At 40.3% G+C, this 22,255-nt stretch overlaps 1 protein-coding gene, 2 long non-coding RNA genes and 1 pseudogene across 11 annotated transcripts in view; 2 read left to right on the top strand and 2 right to left on the bottom strand.

Moving 5' to 3' along the window:
• LOC309666309 overlaps positions 1-20,397 on the bottom strand; it is a 267,121-nt gene extending 246,724 nt beyond the window's left edge. For both annotated transcript variants that reach the window (XR_014267036.1, XR_014267037.1), the window contains exons 1-2: positions 20,210-20,397; positions 19,772-19,837 (exon numbers count right to left, since the gene is read on the bottom strand). This is a non-coding gene — a long non-coding RNA (uncharacterized lncRNA). The remainder of the gene's footprint in view (positions 1-19,771; positions 19,838-20,209) is intronic.
• Positions 1-22,255, top strand: part of LOC309666274 (dihydrofolate reductase pseudogene) — a 241,944-nt pseudogene that overhangs the window by 108,809 nt on the left and 110,880 nt on the right. The gene's annotated exons all lie outside the window — the stretch shown is intronic.
• Positions 3,295-18,362, bottom strand: LOC309666296. Its single transcript, XR_014267019.1, has 2 exons — positions 18,027-18,362; positions 3,295-3,464 (listed from the first exon to the last, which is right to left on the bottom strand). It is a non-coding gene; the product is annotated as an uncharacterized lncRNA (long non-coding RNA).
• MAGI2 (membrane associated guanylate kinase, WW and PDZ domain containing 2) overlaps positions 19,437-22,255 on the top strand; it is a 1,336,469-nt gene continuing 1,333,650 nt past the window's right edge. For all 7 annotated transcript variants that reach the window (XM_082473412.1, XM_082473411.1, XM_082473409.1 and 4 more), the window contains exon 1: positions 19,437-19,943. In XM_082473412.1, coding sequence (XP_082329538.1) covers positions 19,643-19,943 — 301 coding nt within the window. In that variant the 5' untranslated portion in view covers positions 19,437-19,642. The remainder of the gene's footprint in view (positions 19,944-22,255) is intronic.

The raw sequence follows: 22,255 nt of genomic DNA, 5'->3' as shown, positions 1-22,255 counted from the left end.
TCACTCATATCAATGCTCACCATAAGAACATTTATTCAAAATTTTCTATTTTTTACTTCTCAATTTTAATTTTAATTTTTGACCCCCTGATATGTGTCTGAGCAAACTTTTCAGAGATTTTATGTCAGTGCCAGAATTTATGAACACTTGCATATCAGGAAGTAAAAAGAATTCAGTCTTCTCCCAGGCCTATCACCTGGCAGAAAAGGAAAAAAACAAAATAAGCCTTATGAACACCTCTCAATTATCTTTTAGTATTTTATGTTGCAAAGGTTTAATTTTAAAGCTTTCCTGGAATTTGCTTTAGGTTTCTTGTATTTTTTTTAGGGTCTCTAGGTAACCTACATATTTTGGGACCTGGATTTTAATAAGACAATTTCTTTATCCTTAACATTGCACAAAGCTTATAAGGACATCTGTGTTGCTAAATATTTTGAAGTAGACTGCTTCAGTTCTAGATATTTTTAAAATAATTTATTCTGCATGTTATAGTAAAATCATTTCAAGAAGTATTTTAGAGTAATTCTCCCTTTGTTCTATGCTGAAGAATTTCTTTCATAAGTCAATTTGTTTGTGTCTGTTTACTTTATTTAGGGTAAGAGTTGTTTATTTGCTTGTATAGTGTGCTATGTGCTCATCCTTAGATAAAGATTGCTCAATCCTATTTAGTTGGTCTGGTTTAGCCTATTAAAAGGGGGCATAGGGACTTCCCTGGTGGCACAGTGGTTAAGAACCTGCCTGCCAATGCAGGGGACTCAGGCTCGATCCCTGGTCCAGGAAGATCCCATATGCCACGGAGCAACTAAGCCCATGCACCACAACTACTGAGCCCACATGCCACAACTACTGAAGCCTGCATGCTCTAGGGCCTGTGTGCCACAACTACTGAACTCGAGTGCTGCGTCTACTGAAGCCCATGCGCCTAGAGCCCATGCTCCACAACAAGAGAAAACAACGCAATGAGAAGCCTGCACACCACAACAAAGAGTAGCCCCTGCTCACCACAACTAGACAAAGCCCGCGCACAGCAACAAAGACCCAATGCAGCCCCCCTAAAAAAGGGCGGGGGCATAGATTCCTATAGCTCTCACTGCCTACTTGAATGCTGATAGAAGTCTCCTTGTATTCTTAAACTGAAAAGCAAATCAACATACATGGTTTTCAGAATAATTTCTAGCTTTTAGCAAGCTTGTAGTGATCTGGAATCTTATTCTATTGCCTGGTTCTCTGTCTTCTAGGATGAGAACTTATTTCTGGGTTATTCTGGCTGTGTTTACTTAACTATTTTTCTCTTGAAGTAGTATATGGAAATCCCACATCTCCCAAGCATTGCTCACAATCACCGTCCTTGCCTACAGTTACACCACACGGCAAGTTTCCATTCACCACGTTTTCCCCTAATCTCCCTCTTTTCCTCAGCTTTACTGAGGTATAACTGAAAAATAAAACTTGTATATATTTAAGTTATACAAATACACTGATGTTTTGATATACATATACATTGTAAAATAATCACCACAATCAAGCTAATTAACATATCTATCCTCTCATATACTTACTATTTTTTTAAGTCAAATTTTTTTTGTGTGTGGTGAGAACACTTATGAAATATGCTCTTAGCAAATTCCACCCAGGTTCAATTCCTGGTCAGGGAAGACTTCTTTCTTCCTCTCTGCCTACCAACTTCCTCAGTATATCCCCACCCCAGACTCCTTTTATTCATAGTGTTTTACTGGGAACTGAATTTTCTGAGGATTTGAGAACTATAGGTACTTGGAGGGTAGTGAAGTCTATAGAGGCAATGTCCCTAGCTGCCACCGAAAGTTTAAGTTATATTTCAGTAAATAGATGGCTGTTCAAATTTGTGGTTGGCAAAATCGTTGCATCTCTGAACTAGGGATGGGTGGTAGGTGTAAACTGTAGCCTTGCTCAGCTTTCTTCCTCTTAGGTACTGCTCACCTTTGAGGGGCAAAGGATGCTATGGCCTCCAATTATTTTTCAGCTTAGCCATTGCCCATGCAATTACTGGAAACCTCTCCTAGACTCTGAGACATACAGTTGTTTTCCTTCTTTTCAAGATTGTTTTGACTTAGAAACTTTTCATCTTCTGTCAATGGGAGAAGATGGGAGGTTGAGAGAAGTTATTTCAGGGATGGTTTATGTGATGTTCAAAGTGACCATTTTTATTCTCAGAGCAAATAGTAGATAACATCTGTGACTTTGACCAAGGACATTTTAACTTGAGGGCTTAAGTTAATAATCAGTGAAATGGCTATATTAGTTTTTTCCCCCTAACTTAAAGACCTCTGTATATTAATTTGTGATATTGTGAGTTATAATAAGAAATATATATTTGGTCGTCATCCCAGGTTCCTGGCTCACAGATCTCCAAATCCTTGGAACTTCCTGAGCTATAAGAGCAATGGGAACATCTTTTGTTAGAATATTTGATCTCCTGTCTTCAGTTCCTGAAACTAATAAAGGTGAACTGGGTGTGTTGTTATTCACAACAAGCCCCCTTCCACCACAACTGGGTTTATGTTATTGAGGTGACTTTTGGAAAGCAACTAAGGCTGGGGGCTTGTTGCCTGGGGAACTAACAAGAATAGAGGGTTGGAATATTCAGTCCCACCCCTGCCTCCACACCTCCCTCACCCTTTGGGAGGGAGGGGAGAGGGACTGGAGGTTTAATCAATCCCCAATGGCCAATGATTTCATCAATCATGCCACTGTAATGAAACCTCCAAAAACCCCCAAAAGGACAGGGTTCAGAGAGCTTCCAGGTTGAATGAGTGCAGATGCAGGTAGGGTGGTGTTCTCAGAGAGGGCATGGAAGCTCTGTGCCCTTTCCCCATCCCTTGCCTTATGCAACTTTTCCATGGTAACCTAGTAAATAAACTTGTTTACTGAGTGCTATGAGCTGCTCTAGCAAATTAATAAAATCCAAGGAACTTACAATTTATATCTGCCTGGTAGAAGTACAGGTAACAATCTGTCACACGCACACACACACAATCTTACTCACTCTGAGAAAAATAACAGGATTCATTGGCATTATTCACAACATTATTTGAATGGTCAAATGTATTTAATAGTTTGATAACTAAAAGACTATGAAAGATCAATTTCAAAATCACAATGAATTAAAAAAACTAATTTTCTTCTGAGATTTGATTGTGTAATGTATTGGTGGGTCCCTCAGATTAACCCTTTAAAGTGGATACTTTTACCAATTTAATGGACACTGAATTGTGACGTATTTAGTTGAATAAAATAGAAGCCCATTTCTGTAGCTTAACCTTACAATAGCATTTTATTTTCCTCACATATCAAGAAGTCTGAAGGAAGGGAGTCTGAGCCCCTTCTATCATTTTGCTCTATCATCCACACAGGGAAGCTTTTATCTTCATGTTTGTCCAATCATGGAGGCAAGATGGCTTCTCCCTCTTCAGTTGTGCTGTAGCCTGGAGAGAGAGAAAGGGACAAAAAGAATATCGGTATTAGAAAAACAAAAATATTCCCAGAAGTCTCCAGCAGAAACATATTTGGACCTCATCACCTACACTTTTGTTACATTGCCACCCCTGGATGCAAAAGAGTCTGAGAAGGTGAGTGTTTTATCTGGGAACATTGTCAATCTGAGCAAAAAGGGGTTCTTTCTTATCAGTAAGGAGGTAGTGAGGAATAGCTCTTAAGTAGGAAATTAAGATGGTCTAAAAGTCATTGAATTCAGAATGTTATATAATCATAACCAGTATTTTTAAGCAACATAAATTTTCAGAGTGATACTAAGTTTCAGTAACTATTCACTTTTGCTATATTTGAAGGTTTTATTTTTTCATGAATAGCCATTGTTAATAATGAAATAATATAAAGAAATGTTTTAAGTACTTTACTCTCTGCATTATACTTGTGAGAATGATGTCATTATAGACCATTAACATTTTTTGCATACTAGAATATTCTTTTTTTATATACCTTACTTTAGGGTGACTTTAGGGTCCATGTTATAAATAGTACCAACCTCCTTTGGACAATATCTAAAATCTAAATAATAGTACCTAAATCCAAATTCTAAGGATTTTTCTGAGTTAATTACCAATATGTTTCAAATAACAATTTTAATGCCCACATACTGATAGCAGAATATTAAGTCCTAAATGGATTCTTTAAGCTAAATGTTGTACATTTATTCAAGAAACTGTTTTATTTTGTATATATTTGCTAGCCTTAATATGTAAAACTCAGTATTTGATAGATAAGTTTTTTAAGGTATTAAAATTGTTACCTCTTAAGGACATTTTTCTGTACCTATAAAAATTTTTCTTACTTATATTCTATCTCTCACTAAAATGTAAATCTTAGGTTCTCTGCATTCTTCAAAACCAGTCTTTAATGTTGATAATCAAGAAGGACAGATTTTTCAATGACATTTAGGTGGTGGGGAGGGGGGAGAAGACAGTCGAGATAGGATATCTGTCCTAATATTCTGCCTAAATGATACTCAGAACTGAACATAGTACATTTTTCTAAATGCAAATCTAATACTAATTCACATCTAATATAATACATATTACAGATTTACATCTCAAGTCCTCTGTAGAGGAGAATTAATTCTACCTCATCTTATACATCTTATTGAATACATTTTTTCAAATCTAATTTTGATCCTGTTGATTTGTGATGATTTGTGTTTTAAAAATAGCCACACACTAGGTATGATATAGGGTGTCAAATATGTCACATGACACATGGGGTTCAGATAAAATACCATTTTCTCCAATTATAAAGGAAAACATGTATAATCTTGCATATGAAGACTTTACCCTTATTTGCTTATAGCTAAAGCATTTAGGAAGAAAGGATATATAAAAACACAATTGAGAGAATAACCAAACAAGAATTTTTAAAATATGAAATAATTACGTGACTTTGTTTTCTCTCAAAATGTCCCTGGAAGTATGCTCTATAAGGTAATTCTTCTCCCTCCCCTGGACAGAGTTTTGATTTGTCCCCCACTTCTCTCTTAAATAATAAAAATCCTCCTGGTACTTTAACCACTTTCAGTTTAGAAACTGATAGGTACAGCTAGAGTAAATAATAAAAACTCCAAACTTTATTCAAAATTAAAGCTTCTGCACTCACCTAATCAACCATGCAACAGAAGGCAGCCCTGTAGTATACAGTATGACTTGGATAGAGACTCTGTTTTCCCAACTTGTCTTCTTCCTCTCCTCAAATGCTAATTAGCACTGTTTCTGACCACAGCAGGTTTTAAGATGGTGGAGAGAGGAGATGTGAGGGCATAGGAAAGCTCCTGCATGCTTGTATTTTTGTGAGCTGCCATCATTGACTGCTGTCTCATTTGGGAGGTGTCAAAGCTGACTCTTGGTCTTTTTCCCTTGCAGGGTGTTTCATTTCCTTGTAGGGTTCTTCAGACCATTTACTCCTCTCCCCATTCATTAGCAGGAATCTCTCAACAGTACTTCACTGTGATTTGGGTCTCAGCAGGCCATCTCTTCACAGACTCTCTCTGTTGGGATCCTGTGGTCTTTTAGGCATCCCTTTTGATAAAATCCACTTAAGATGACTGTGGGTCAGCTTTCAGCCACATACGTGTGGTCCACACCTTCTCTATGTACCTGTGGTTCATTTTTAATTATAATTTAAATTATTTTTCAAAACCAAGCTCTCTGTGCTATTGTCACGACTGGTATTTGTCAGATGTATACAGATGTGTTTTAATAGCACTGAAATTAAGTTCAAAGCATAACTGAGTCATAGTTATTTTGCAATCATGAATACAGAACATAAAAAAAAATATTACGTGTGATGAATGCATTTATTGATTGTTAAAAACATTGAGGACGGCTACGATAGGCCAACATCCTTCTTTTACAGACAAAAAAACAAAGAATCAATTTAGTAAAATTGTTATTGGCCAGGAGTAGTGTGATTTATGTGGCATACTTCATGTAAAGGTTTATGTGATGCATGGGGTCTAAAGTAAACATATGTGGGTTTGAGTCCTATTTCTATAATGTATTAATTATAAGTTACAAGAAGTTGACCAAGTTTAATAAGGTAGGTAATCTCAGTTTCTTCTTCTATAAAATAGGGATAATAATAGCTCTAGTAATTGTATTGTTTGATAGTTAAATAAAATGCAATACATATGGTGTGTACCACATAGTAACTTCTTAATAATTGTTAGTTAATTTTGACTTCTAACACTGTCAAATTTTTTTTTAATTACAGCTGTGGCTTCTTCAGGTATCTATTTTATTTTTTATGATTTCTGAAGTTAAAAATAACATATGTATTATATGAACATATACACATATATGTACACATATATTTTTACATTATTTTCAGGTTATTATTAAATTACTATAATGCAGTAGTTAGCAAGTGTTTATTAAAATGAGAATCTTTATTATACTACATAAAATGAGCTTTATCAGGCTATACTTAATTTTTCTGAAAAGCAAATAAATCAGTAAAGGTAAGCTCCTACCTTTAATGATTTAATCTTTGGAATTAGTAAGCCAAGTAGAGAAGCTCTGGTTTTCAATGTAATAGAAGAAACAGACTAGTAAAGGCCTCCAAGACAGGCTGGGAGAAAACTCTATAAGAATCTGGTTACATAGTCTAGGATTTTATGATGCAAATCCTGATTATTTAGATGTTCACAACTCCTCCTCATCTTCTTTTAACAAGTTATTCATGTTGGTGGCCAAATAATCATCAAGCTATTGCTAAGTGGAATGGTTAGTATTGCATCTATAGCGTAGTTATCCAAAGAGAGGACACTAGTATTGTTTCCATGTAGATAGTGTCACTACATCCTTGTTTGTTTATACCCCTCATAACTATACATTCATTTCAAGATTCTGAATGTAATGAATGCTCAATATCTTTTCTCCATGTGCTTAAAAGTTTTAGGAAGGATTAGGACAAGCTTTTGTCACCTGATCTTATTTTTCTCTTGCAACACAGATCCAAAACAACACTGCAAGGGTATACCGTATAACACCTAGATCACAGTTCTAGACAATGCCTCCTTCCAATAGCTGAGATTCTAAGATACATTATGTTTAACTGTTAATGAAACCTATTTGGGTGTACTTAGTTCAAGATTAATGTTATTACTTTCTAGGCCCATTCTATGTAGATAACAAATATTTTCCCTTCAAAATTGTTAACGTTTTGTTCATAATAAGATGACAATTTGAGTTATCTTTTCCTATACATTTAGTATATTTCATATAAATATATTTGAAATATCTCTATATACAATTCCTAGGTCTCTCCACTGAAAGGGCTTAGAAGAAATGGCTCGACAGTTGCAATAAACAAGACAAATCACCATATTCTGGTTTCTAAATGTCATTCTCCACTAAAAAATATCAGCGTTAATTGTGGGGAAAGGCAGATTCCAGGGCTGGGGAATAAAAAAACAAGATAAATTTGGAACATTTTGTTATATTAGGAAACAAGGAAATGTTCAAATAATCAGGGGGACACATCAAAAGGATAAGCAAACCATCTTAAAGGAGCTCCTACAGGCCAAATCTGAAACAATTTGAGCATCAAAATAAAGAATATTAGTATTCTAATCCATTAGATTAAATAAGAATCTAGGAGCCCATATTAACACAAACTTTAAAAACAAATAAATAAAGGGACTAATATTAAAGGCTTAGACCTCTACTCATTAGCTTAGTTCATTCAGTAAATGTGTATCAGGTGACTGTACCACAACTTCAAGACGAACCTGCAGGTGAAAATTTCTCCATGACTATAGATAAAGCCTAGAACAAATGCCAATCATTTAGACACTTATCTCCTTAGACACCGGGCAAGTACCAGTATGTTGGAAACTTTCTGGGAAAAAAAGCTCCAAATGTGTATTTCCAATTCTGCATGGTTACTTTAATGCCATTTCTCTGTCATCTCTTAAAGTATGATGCTGTAGTAGTTCCCTGACAGAAACTACCTTTGACTTGGCCTGCCTAAAGGTCTGTATCCTCCTTCCATCTCTTGCTACATCTCCTATAATTTCTCCTTCCCAGTTCCTCATCCAGCTATTCCACTTTTGCCACGCACTTAGGAATTGAAAAAGCCCTCAGCTTACAAATTAGGAACAGTGAATTCTTTTAAATAAAATGTAATGAATACCTCAAACACAATTCTATCACCCTAACTTAAAAAGAGGAAAAAACAAACCACAAAAAACACACTATTAAATCATGATTTTCATTAAGTAGTACCTGGTTCTCAATGCTAACGTATTTAAAAGGCTGAAAATCTACTAAAGTATGCTAAATGGAAATATCGAAAACTGTGTGTCACAAATTACTCAATCTTTCCACAATATTTCCATGAGCATAGTTTGCATTAAATATGAAGGATAATATTTAATTTAACATTTTATTGTTTTGAAATGACATAATGATAAACATTCTAGTGGTTATAGAATATGGCTATAGTCTAGAGTTAGTTTATAGCTATTAACTAGAATAAATATGTCATGGAAACTGTTCTGAAGATAAATGTTACATTAGTTAAATCACAACAGCAAAAAGATATCCCATTCATTCACTCATTGAACAATGATTTATTGAGTATCTACTATATACTACTAGTACCATGTACTATGCAGTACTACTAATATTATGGATCATAGGTACCCAAGGATGAATTAATAATGTCTCTGTCCTAAAGAAACTTACTAGTGACAAAAGCAGACACATAAATTAGTAATTGCAAAGCAGTGTCTCAAGTGCATAAGTCAATGGTAGCACAAAGACTGAGCAATTCTTTGGATGATGGGTGGGAGAGAGTGAGAGGTTTCCTCAAAGAGTGAAAGCTTGAGGTGGATTTTAAGAGATGAGCCACAGTTTATTAGGCAAGAACGAACGAATAAGCAGCTATTAAACAAAGTCACAGAGGCATAGACTAGCCTGGAACATGGTGAGAAGAGGTGAGGGAAGAATTAAATTTTAAGCAAGGTCCAACTTTTGGAAGGCCTTGGAGACTAACCTAAGTGGTAGCATAACTGAATATATAAAATAATGAAAGTAGAAATTATTTAGTTTCTGACCTGTCCAGTTCCTTCACACCTCAGGACCTAGGTATTACCCCTTTCCCCTGCCTGAAAAGTCCTTCCCCAGATTTTTACACAACTGTATGCTGTGCCTCATTCAACTCTTGGCTTAACAATCACCTTTTAATACCACCGAACTGAATTAGTGACACCCTACCACATCCACCTATTAATCTTCTATTTCCATTGTTTTTAAATCAATAGAGAATAGAAACACAGTTGTAAATATCAATTTTACAACTTTATGTAACATACCCATATACCCTTGATTTCTAATCTCTTTATTCTTGTAAACTAGACTGAGACAATTGTAGAAATTGCTAAGCAACGTTTGGTGTAGTACAGACTCTAGGGATTTGTTAGTTGGCAATCTTCCCTTTATCCTGTAATGAACATATTTTGTTCACTAGTAGCCATATGAGTATGACTAAAGCAGAAGAAACCCTTTCAGAGATATTTGCATTTTATTATCTCAAAAGGATAAATCTCTAATGCAAATTATCAGGCAATATGACAAAACATAGTGAAGTGTTTTGGAGACAGCAGAAAAGATGTTTCTAGCCCTTTAAATCATACCTCATAATGCAAATCTTCCTATCCTTTAGGAGACCTACATTTGTCTCCAGAGAAAAGAGCTAGGAAGTAAATCTCCATTAGTACTGAGAAAACTTAGATTTCTTTTATTTAGCATCCTGCTAAAGTGGGAGCTTCAGGGAATGTTTATACATAAACTGTATAAATGTGTATATTTATACACTGTATATTCATTGTAGTTATGTGTCTCCTTTTTCCTACTATTGTATTTTCCTTCATTCATTCAACCTCTGTGAGGAATACAAACATGAGTCATGCTCTCAAGTTATAGCCTAGAAGTGAGGCTGAGCTATGCCTAGAATTTTGTAATACAACCTGATGAAAAGGATCAGGTAGCATTTCATAGGAGTTCAGTAGATAAGATTACTTTCAGCTGATTATATATAAAAAAAAGAAAACTTTTAAATAAGAAGTTTATTTAAGCTGGACTTTTAAAGAATCACCTAACCAAAAAATGGTTGGGTGTCAATGAATCTATAGATTACATGAAATGATATGTACATATATGGAAGATATATGTACATGTGCATTTTTGATGGGGGAAGAAGGGTGGGATAAGATCACTAGTATTCATCATATTCTGAAAGACATCTCTGACATTCAGAATGGTTAAAAGCAAACCACACCACACAGAATAGTGTCTGGAGAGGTTTACAAAATTATTAAAATTAGTGTGATTAGAATTACACTCTTATTGCCTCCAATTGTTCATCAGAAGTTTTGCTTCTTAGTACTCTGACTGAGGAAGCATGATGAACTTTTCTTTGAATTTTTTGAAGTATGTTTTTCCAAAGTCTAGAAAACACATCTGATTGTTCCTCACTATTTCAAGATAGAAAATGTTCACTTTATTTCCATATAAACATTCTTTATACCTACAAGATTTTCCACTATTGACAAAAATTAAGCCCATGATAATATTGTGCCTTTTTTGCTTCTTTCACTTAATTGAAATGGAAACTATTGTCATTTAAAATCAATAACAAAATGATAAAAAATAATAGGGAGGATTAGAATATGGGCATTAAACATCATGTTAAAAATTCATGTAGCATATTTTAAATTTTTAAAAAATTTATGATGGGAAACTAAAGGCATATATTAAGGAGATACATAGAGAAAAAAAGAATAAATTAAGATGTGCATTTGAAAAACAGGAAGAATAATAATGTGAAAAAACAGAAGTAGTTTTTCGTAAGAGATAATAGTATTTTATAGAGAAGAGTTTTCTATAAGGTTGAGTGCATGAAAAAACAGTAAGATGGTTTTAAAAGATTTAGAATCACAAAGTAGAAAGTGATGGCAATTGAAATACTCAAATAAAAAAAAGGAGGGGATATAGATATAACTACTTGATGGCATGAAATCCAAGTACTTGAAGTTTTGAAGTGTTTAAAAAAATCTAGTAAGGAAGGCTAAAAGTATAAAAGCTGTAAGAATATCTTTTTGAATTTAGTAGAATATAAATTGATGATAAAAGACTGACAGGCATCAAGTGAGTAAAAAGCCAAATAATAAAAAAAGAAAGATAAATTCAGATACTGACATTCAATAAGTATGCCTGCATAACACTGCATAAGAAGGAATATATTTCCAGATCCAAAAACAACATTATTCTGTTGTGTTTTGTGCATACATTGAATAAGGTAACAAAAGCATCAGTCACAGAACAAAAAATTACTTTCATGCTTTCTTTGCTTGAGCTGGTCAAATTTCTCTCCATACATGTGAACTCTGTAGTTAGGATGGAGCAATGATTTAAACAATCTTGCAGTTCTCTTTCCTCACTTCGTGTAGTCTGCGTGGTCCATGAATTTCACACAAAGAGATGCTTTACAAAGACCAAAGTCACTTCATTCAGAACTTTCTGGCAGCTAAAATGATCTAATACTCTCATAGATTTAAGTACTCAAATCTTGACTGTCCCCAGATCTTTTACACAGGGCCAGGTGACTAGTTGACAGTCTTGACTGAAAGTAATTTCCTGAGATCTGGAGACACTGGACCATATATTCCCTCCCAATACTAAGACCAATACTAAAAGTAGTAAGATGGCTCTATGAAATGCAGAAGCACAACCAATGACCACTAATTCTAGACTAAAATGAAACAGTTCTGGCCCTTCTATGAAAAATTAGTTGATAGAAACCTAAATGTTACAATCATCAAAATATTTAAGGTTTTGAGGTAAGGAGAATTAGCACTACAATGTAATTTGATGAGATACCAAATAAAATATGCAGTTCCACACGTGTTTGGAGAAGTCTAAGACCCTAATCCTTCCCCTCATTAACTTGCAGAGGCCTGATTGCTCAACATTAGATCCTCACCTTAGAATATAGTCTTCTTCACTGATCTTTCCTCTCCTCTCTGCTTAGTAAAAGATATTACAAACCAGAGTTCAGTGTTTTCCTCTTCTCATGTTTTGCACTCTGCTAGGTTAGGCCAAAGATTCAAGGTTTCAAAGTGTCCCCACATCTATCTCTGTAACCCAAACTCTCTCCGGGACTTGGGCTTGTATTTCCAGTCACTGGACTTAAGCTGCGCACATCTGTGGAGTCACTGCGCTGGGCCCAGAAACCACCAGATAAACATGGCAAATCCTCCTGAAACATCATTTGGCAAAGTTTGAGGGAAAAGTCATATTTCACATTGGTATAAATATGAACCTACTACTACAGAGTAGAATCTATAATCCATAGGACTTTTAGATGAAAACTGGAGACTTCAAATACTTTTGGTTGGGGGTGGGTGAGTATATTATTGTTGGAGATGATCTGATAGAAAAGTCTAAGATGCTTTGCATCATGCTAAATAAATCTCCCTTATAAATATGGATTAGCATTTTTGTGTGAATACTGTAGCAAGAGTGAAAAGAGGTTTAATAATAGGAATGGCCATGGACAAACTATGAAGCAGGTCAAGCTTATTCTCCACCACCACCACCACCACCATCACTACTGCCTCTCAGACACTGTCCCAAGCTCTTAAAGAATCTGGCTTCTTTTCTTAACCTCAGCCTCAAGGCTAAGTATATTCTGTCTTTTCTTCATCAATATGTGCTCTTCCGCATTCCATTTTCTTAAGACATTAGCGTGAATGTAAAGAGATAATCATTTAACACTAAATACAAAAATTCACATTAAGGTAGTGGTCAGATAGTGGAATTTCATACACTATCACTTTGGATATATCTGTTATTAGGCAGTATTCTGCTGAGCATTTACATTGTGCCAGAGAATGTGCAAAATGATAAGAATGCACAAAATGATAAGAATGCAAAGATGAACTAAAAAGCCCCAGCTATTCTTGCTGTGGAGGACAGACTTGAAAATAAGGAAGTGTGTTAGAAGCCATGTTTCCACAAAGGGTACAAGGAGACATAAAGAAGGGTTTGTGTTATGTTGGTAGGAAAAAAAAAAAAAAAAATAGAAAAGGCTCCTGAGAGAAAAGGGCCTTAGAGGTATGTCTTAGAGGGTAAGCAGGTACAAGCCCCACAATTAGAGAGAGATGGCTGTATTTCAGGCAAAGAACCAAGAAATAGCCTAGGGAGTCAAGGAAACTAAGAAATTCAGGATGGATGAAACAAAAGGTTGTAAGGGGAAGGGGAGACCCAGGCCTGACCCTTTGGTAGGACACACGAGTCAGCTGTCTCAGGTCCCAAATATGGTGGGGTTTTGGCACAAGGCACTGTACCTCATTGTCCTGATCAAAATATTACTGAAATTCAATTTTTAAATTTCTGTCTTTAATGATATTCCAAGGGACCTAGAACAGATGCTATAAAGGGGCTTCCTTTAGTCTGTGTTTGTTTTGGAGAATGCACATTAGCTGGGCGCCCTGGGTTCCAATTCCAGGGGGTATATGGCGAGATGTGGTTGGAGAGTGTGGAAGGGGCAGAGGAGGATCAAACCAAACTAAGGAGTTTGTACTTTACTGTGTATTTAGTGGGCAGCATTAGTGGATTTTAAGCAGAGGAGAAAGGAGAGGTTTCAGAAAGTTCTTTCAGCTAATCCAAACACAGGTTTTTGAGGTAAAGGCAGGGAGAGGGAAAATAACCACAATAATATGGGGTAGTTATGTTGATAACCTGAACTAAGTTAGAAACAGTGAGGATATGAATATGTGGTATCCTATAATACTGCAGCAGACAGAATGATGGCCCCCTAAAAGATATCTAGGTCCTAATCCCTAGAACCTGTGAATACGTTATGTTACATGGCAAAAGGAAATTAGGTTTAGATAGAACTAAGGTTGATAATCAACTGACTTTAAACTAGGGAGATTATCCTGGGTTACCTGGGTGCCTGATGTAATCACAAGAGTCCTGAAAAGTAGAAGAGGTAAGCAGGAGCATCAGTGTCATGGTGATGGGATGTGAGTAGGCCTTAATTGGCTGTTGTTGGCACTGAAGATGGAGGAAGGGGGCCATATACCAAGGAGGTCAGGCACCCTGTAGGAGTGGGAAAAGGCAAGGAATAGGATTTTCTACAGATCCAGAAGACACACAGCCCCTCCAACTTCTTAATTTTAGCCCCGTGAGAACCATTCTGGACTTCTGGCCTCCACAACTATAGATAATAAATCTGTGTTGTTTTGAACCACCAATGTGGAAATTTGTTACAGAATCAACAGGAAAAACACAAATACCCAACTCAGCCTTGGCATGAAGAAAGCCCGTGACTGAAAACCACATTGAACATTTACAGTCTCTTCTAAAATGTGAGTCGTATCTTCATCAGAGCTCTGGTCAGGCAGCTCTCACCTTCATAAAGGTTTTCCTAGATGAGGCACACTGCACTTCGGTCTTATGTTCATGGTTCTTTATCCTTCCTCTTCAAACACTTAAAGATCTCTTAATATATGGATATAATTTTTATGTCTGTTGATCAACCAATTGCTGACCTTTGTGTCCACTTCTGTTCAGAGAGTAAATTTAAAAATACTCAGTATTAGGGACTTTAAATGTAATACAGCATTAGAAGTAGGAGCTTTAGAGCCACATAGACATGGATCAAGACACAAATTCACCCCTTATAGGTAGCGTGGCTTTGGGTAATTTATAATACTTGAGCCTCAGTTTCCTCATCTGTAAAAAGGAATAGCAATGTCTTAGGTCAGGATCCCCGGAAACACACTCTGAGGTGAGGACTGTGTGTAATTGTTTTATTAACAAAACACTTCCAGGAAAAACACATAAATTACAGAGTAAGCAAGATAGGGAAGGAAGTGATTTCAGGCAAAATTCTAGCATCAGCATGATCCTGCAGGGGAGCCTTGGGGTGTAAATTACACTTCAGATTTTCTTATTACTAGAGGCTTTTATACTGTGTAGGGCAGTCCTTGGCAAACAGGTGTCCTAGGAGGGAAGTGAACTCCTAAGTGGTTCCCCTCTGGCTCTCTGTGCCTGAAGGCAAAATGAGTCTAGTAGCCCTTGGGCAGTCTTCCAAAGAGAGTCTCAGGGGCTGGCTCTGAGAAGTAAAAGAACACAGAACCTAGGGGTAAGGCAGATCCAATCAAAGGGATCCTAAGGGATCAGGATGGAACTTAACTGGGTCTGCCACAAGCATCTACCTCATAGAACTCCTAAGGATTGAATGTACTCATGTTTTTCTTTCTTTAGCTTTTAAGACTCCTGAACTATTTTTCTTTTGGAATAGCACGCAATATCTAGTGCCATGTTCTGCACGTAGAGTGCTCAGCAATGAAATAATTCTTTCGTGACATAGGCATCCATCCCAGAAAGGATAAAGGAGACAAAGGAGAAATAAAGCAAATGTGAAGGATACCAGAATAGAAAGTAACCAAATTAGTCTGAATCTAGCATTTCAAAATGGTCATAATTTCAGTCATATTTTTCAGAGAGCTGGAAACTTGAAAAACTTAAGATTCACAACTATTTGCTTTCATCTCTGAAAAGCTAGGCAAAGTAAACCAGCCAAAGAACAAACAATGTATTTATTTGATGACAATAAACCTTACAGGAAATGCCGCCCCTCCCACCGCCAAGAAACAATCTAACGAGTCCCCAGAATACATGTAATTTTTTTCTTAACATATCTCCTTCTTTGCTATTCTGGTCCTATACTGATAATTAAAACCTTCAATTTTGATAGCATGTTACAACTTTAAAGTGCATTCACGTTTAAGTGCATTTAAAGAGCATTCAGTTTTACATGATGCTCACACAACCCTGTCATATATTTTCACTCCCTTTTTACAAATGAGGGAACAAGCTCTGACAGGGTAAGTGACCTAGTTAAGCTTGCACAGCTAAAGGCAAGATCCCAACTTCTGACACCCAAGAAAGTACTTTCCTCAGGGTTCTACATGATTCGTCACCTGGTATGAGTCAAGATCCAGTCAGGAGACAGAAATCACACCAAAATTAGAACAGGGAACATTTAATATAAAGAATTATTAACTAGCAGTTCTTCTTTTAAGAGAGAAGAAGATATCACTAAAGAATACAGGAAGAGTGGATTAAGGGAGCAGACACTACCTCCAGGGCTGTGGGAGAGTACTCAAGGAGGGATAACTTAGATGAACTACCCCCATCCCTGCTCTCTACCCTACGAAGCCTGAGAGACAGTCCTCATTGGAGATAATGAGGCTGTGGCCCATTTGACAGTCAAGAAATTGGTTGAGGTGTCACAGACTGGGTTGGTGAGAAAAACCACCAGCTAGGGGGCCAGTGAAACTTGCTAGGAAGTCACCCACTGGGTTGCTGGTGAGGCTTACTAGGAAGTCACACACTGGGGGACTGGCCAAACTTCCTGGAGGGTGTGAAATACTTGGTTTCTTGGATACCACTGACCAGCACACCATAGGAGCAAGAAGAAAAGCACTGGAAACAAGAAGAGGAGCCCCTTTTATATGCACTGTCCCTCCAGCACCTTCTATTGACAAGTGCTAACATTGAGCCAACTGAAAACAAAGAAATGTTTACAGGTTCCAGCTCTAATTATCACAATTCAGGGCAAAAAAAAGATGAATTAGAAGCTTCCAAACACTAAATTAGCTGGCACACACCTCAATGACTCTCCTGGGTTCTTAAGGGTAAAATACTTTTATGTCAAATTCCTGCTCCATTTGTTTTCTTTTTCCCTAAGTACCTCTACAATAAAATGCAGACCCAACCTCTGGGGACACGACACTATGTACTGATTGCTGGTAGGATATGTGGTAATTGCACGGGAAGTGTGTACAACACAGTGACTGAGACCACGTCTTGAGTCAAACACTTGGGTCTGAATGTTAGCTTCACCACTGACTAAAACTGCAGCCTTGCAAAAATTAACCTCTGTATGCCTCAGTTTCCTTATCTGTAAAAGGGGATGATAATAGTACATACTTTACTAAGATGTCAGGAGAAATAAATTAATATATGTAAAGCCTATAGAACAACATGTGATAAATGTTAAAAAAGATAAATGATAAAAAAGAACTTTATAAATATTAGTATTACCCATACGTGTTAGTTTGTAAATGGCGTTTAAAAATACACACTGCATTCGGTTCTCATTACCAATTTCCACTTAAGACTGTATCTCATAATGCTAAAACCCAACTTCGCTGGGTGACACTGGGCTACGGTACAAAAAGTCCTGCCCATACCTGGGCATTGCCTGCATCTCTGGCTTCAGATCCTGGCATTGCTCCTGGCTCACTGAATAATCCTCATCAATCAAAGCCAATTCATTGGGGACCCATTTTCTCAAGTGCAAAAAGACACGGTTAAATCATCTTTCTTTAAGATCTCTTCCGTTGTGACTAACTTTGATCCCCCACTTCCCCAAACAGTGAGTTATACGAGAAGGGGAAAAAAGAGGAAATGATCATTTTCAGTGCCTACCCATCTATGTCAGGCAAGCGTTTTGCACGTACTGCCTGATCTCATCCTTACTGTAGTCCTGTCAGATTAGTACTTTTAACCCTATTTAACAAATAAGGAAACTGAGGCTCAGAAAGGTCGACACTTCATTCAAGATCACACTCCTGCTAAGTAGCGGAGCCTGAATTCAAACTGGGTCCTTCTGTTTGGGTCGACTAAGCATTTTAAACTGTTCCGCTTGCCTCCCACACTGTCTTCATCTCAGACAGCAAGAATCCTAACAGCTCAGTGCTTTTCATGCTTTGCTTTGAAGAGATGAGTGGGTGTGCCCATTTTTTTCTTTTTTAATTATCATTTGGAAACTAAAGCAAATTAAATTCACCTACCAGTTACAGGAATTTAAAAAGTCACCCCTAACATCTCACACACGAAACTAGCCTTTGAGTGAAACCCAGCGGCCCTCCTGCATCCTGGCGCCCCGGTCCTCACCTCTCCTCCCGGCTGCAAACTTGGTGAAGGGAAAGGAGCCTGGTGGCGGGCCAGCGAGCTGAGTTCCAGCCCCTGTGCTGCCGCTCTGTCAACCCTCGGAGGCTTCTTCTCCTTCAAGGTAGCAGGAGGTTGTCTGCTCGGGTCAACTTTTAGGGTTCCTCCCGCGTCCCAGCCCGGCCGCTCTGAGGGCGCCCGCGGCGAGGGCGTGCCCAGCGGTCTCGCCGCAGATCCCGCGTGAAACTGCCCAGTTCTCTGAGGAGGCTGCTCACCGCAGCCGTCCCCACCCCCATCCCGCAGTCCCTTTCTTCCCGCTTTTCTAACGTGGACAAGTGAAGCCCCTACCCTTCGGTGCCTGGAATCGCCTTTCACGAGCCAAGCCTCCGCTAAGTTCCCGTCTGCACCCGAGGCCGGGGCGCTGCTTCCCCTTCCCCGGCTGACAGAAAAACCAGTCTGCAGTTCTCTAACTTTACGCTCCTCTGAGGGGAATTCTGAGAACTCTGCGACGGGTCTGACTGAAACGTGAGAAGACAAAGCCTGTCTAATCAGTGAACTCCGACGCCTCCACCCGGCTCGCAGCGCCCAGGCCTTCTCCGGCGAGTGCACGGCGGGCGGGTCCCAGAGCTCGGCTTTCTCACGCCAGGATTCCGCGCCCCGAGGCTCGCGGCGCTCGAGCCGCAGCGCCCGGCACTGGGCGAGCCGAAGTCCAGGTGCCGCTATTTCTGCTCCGGCCCGCCCAGGTCTGAGGAAGTCAGGGCGTGCTCACAGCGCGGCAGCCTAGCGCGGCGCTCGGCCGCCGGGAGGCTGAAGAAAGGTCCGCGCTGGGCTCGCAGCCCTTCCTGCCGGCCTCCCCACGCCGGGCCTCGGCTCCCCTCGTTTCCCGCTCCCGCCTCCTCCCGTAGACTGCCAGGCGGACCCAGCCTGCCTCTCTCTCAGCCTTCACTACCGGGTCAAGCGGCGGAGGGAGGGAGAGGAGACAGCGGCGAAGCGGCTCCCCACCCGGCGCGCGCGTGCCCCTCCTCCCCCTCCAGCCCGCTCCCTCCTCCTCTGCCCTCTGCCTCCTCCCGTGTTGCCAGTACAGTACAACTAGTACGCGCGCACACAGGCACAGACACGCGCGGGCGCGCGCGGACCCTGCCGCTGCCACTGCAGCTACCATGGATATCAGCTAACAACACACGCTCAGGCGCGCGCGCGCGCTCCCACTCGCACCACGCAGGAGTGGCCCCCGGCATCCTTACCCTCCTTCCCCACCCCCACCCCACCCGCTCCCCAGCTCGGCTACTGCTCGCTCTGGCTGCCGCCGCCGCCGCCGCCGCCACCGCCGCCACCACCACAGCTCTCTTCTGCTGCGGGGCCACAGCCTTGAGTGTCATTCAAGGGACAGCACAACCTCACCCAAGCTCTCCTACCTCTGCCCAGCCGTCCCTGTCATCCTCCCCCTTCCTCGTCCACACTCCATCCAAAGAAGAGGGAAAGCACCGAACAGAGGCGGGAGGAAGGCAAAGTCTGCTCTTCTCACCTCTTGGCCCCCTGGCTCCTCCATCCTCATTCTCTCAGCACCAACTCCCCTACCCCAAAGGAATCCCTCAGGAGCTGAGGCGACTCACCCCACTGCCATGTCCAAAAGCTTGAAAAAGAAAAGCCACTGGACTAGCAAAGTCCATGAGAGTGTCATTGGCAGGAACCCGGAGGGCCAGCTGGGCTTCGAACTGAAGGGGGGCGCCGAGAATGGACAGTTCCCCTACCTGGGGGAGGTGAAGCCCGGCAAGGTGGCCTATGAGAGCGGCAGCAAGTTGGTGTCTGAGGAACTGCTGCTGGAAGTAAACGAGACCCCCGTGGCGGGGCTCACCATCAGGGACGTGCTTGCCGTGATCAAACACTGCAAGGATCCCCTCCGGCTCAAGTGTGTCAAGCAAGGTGAGCGCAGCGGCTTGCTCGGTGCTTTGCCAGGAGGCTGGACCGCTCCAAGCGCGGGGCATAATGGAAGGGTGGGCTCGCGTGTGGAAGGGGGTGTGTTGCGCGACGGTGGGGTGAGGTCGGGAGAGAACCGGCAGAGCAAGTGGGCTTTGCCCGGGTTCCGAATGGGGGTCTCGGTGGAAGGGAGGGGCGGATTGCGGTGGGGCGTGCAACTTTGTTTGCGCAGTTATCCCCTCCCCTTTGGTAGGTGTTCGGCCTTGTCTGACCTCGGAGGTGCAGGCGAGCTCCCGGGGCAATTGAATGTGCGTCAGCGGCACGGCCCGCAGTGGATGAAGAGCTTTTAGGGAAGGAGGGAAGGAAGGAAGGAAGGAAGAAAGGATGGAAGAAAAGAAGGAGGCAGGGAGAAAGGGGAGGAGGGAGAAAGGGGAGGAAGGAGCAACTTGAGGGTGCAGCGGCATCACCAGCAGGGCGGAGAGGAGTAGGGGGTGGCGGGACGAGCGGAGAGCTGCGCCCTCCGTTTCGGGAGCTGGACTGAAGACGCCTTGGGGGAATCCCTGAGCCACTAGTTGACGAAGAAGGGACGGGGCAGATTGCTTCGGGCGCTTGGACGGGTCTTCCTTAACTTTTTCCCTGCCTCACTCCCCTGTCCCCCTCCCCCGCCCACGACCGTGTCATGTGGGCACCGCGCGTCACGTGCGCACTGACTAACCCGGGCGCTCACCCCGAGCTGGCCCGCGGGAGGCGGTTCGCGAGGAAGGCGCGGCACCAGCAGCGGGTTCTAGCGTTGGGGGTCAGGAGGAGAGACGTGGTTACCGGAATGTTCTTTACTATGAACATTGGGTTGAGTGGAAGTTCTCTGTGGTTGGACTCTCCTCTGGCTTCGGATTTGGGCAGAGGGGGGAGGGGGGCGTGTTTCTGAGGAGGAGTTGGATGGAAAAGCCAGCTGGTTACAACTCAGGCTCGGTCAGCTCCAACCTGGTTTAATGAGGCTCAGCTGAAGGCTGTGATGGGCAATTGCAGAACTCTCACTGTCTTTGCCGGAAAGAAAATTATGGTCCGGAAGGAGGGAAGGGGGAGGTAAAAGTTTCTTGGGAAGAGGACAACTTTAGCTCGAATAAAGTAGTGTATCTTTGTTTTCCACGTGGGATTGCATACGTTTTGTAGCTCACATTCGCATCTCGTGTGTGGCATGTATGTATATGTGCACATTCACATCAATCTAAAGGTTTCTTGTTGGTGATACATTGTTTGTCCTGCCTCATCGATGGAATTGAGCTGTCATTGCCTGCATTTTGAACAACCACTTAATCTTACTGTATGATCAACTGTCAAGAAACACTCTTGGGATATGAAACACTCTTAGGGAGCTATTCTTCTCTATAAACCAGTTTTAAAAGTAAGCCAGTGAAAAATGAAATCTCAGTCAAAATTTCTTAACTGTAAATTGCCATACAAAAAGAGTTTTCATTGGGGATTCTTGAGTATTAGTAGCTGATGACTTGAGATAGGCTAATGTGAACATTGACTTGTAGGTCAACATAGCTCCATACTGAATGAAACTGAAGAATATGAGTTTGGTAGGAAGGCAAATAGAGTATCTTACTATTTTTCAAGATGACATACCAGAGGCTCAAATATAGGCGTTCATGTTAACATATTTGATGTCATGGTACTATCTTGTAGCAATAGATATAAATGTAAGGTTTTGGTTTTGAGTCCAAAAATCTACTTTACAATTGATGACCATGGTTTTTTTGGCAACAAGGTTGGTATTTGTAGTGGAAAGTGGCTGAAAACCTTAAGGCATTGTTAAGTTGGACTAATGATAATATCCTAATGAGGGAGGTGATTGTCCTATTATAGTTTATAATTATCACCGCATTTTAATGTACTCATTCTGAGCACTGCATTTTGAGATGGACCTTCCCAAACTGTAACTCTAGCAGCAAGAAAAGAAAAGAAAGAAAGGGAGATTGTTGGGTATTGTCAATCTATTCTATAAAATCCAGTGGAAAGACTTGGAAAAGTGAAAGCATGAAAGCTGTCATTAAATATTGAAAAGCTATCAAGTAAGAAAAGGAATTCTGACTATCCTGTGATAGTCTATAGGGTCAAACTAAGATGAATCTATGAAAATGTTTAAAGGATGAAGCATCTTTACTTTATTAAGAAGATTCTAATAGAGCTTTAAAAAAAAAATCTGTGGACTATATTGTGAACTCATGAGCCCCCATCATTGTGAGTGTTTATGAAGAGGCCAATGACCACATGCCATGGATTCTTACGTAAGATGGGTACCTGGACTAGATCTC

The sequence above is a fragment of the Balaenoptera physalus genome, assembly GCF_965194825.1.
Source record: "Balaenoptera physalus genome assembly, chromosome: 8".
Lineage (NCBI taxonomy): Eukaryota > Metazoa > Chordata > Mammalia > Artiodactyla > Balaenopteridae > Balaenoptera > Balaenoptera physalus.
This window is presented reverse-complemented; position numbering and strand designations above follow the sequence as displayed.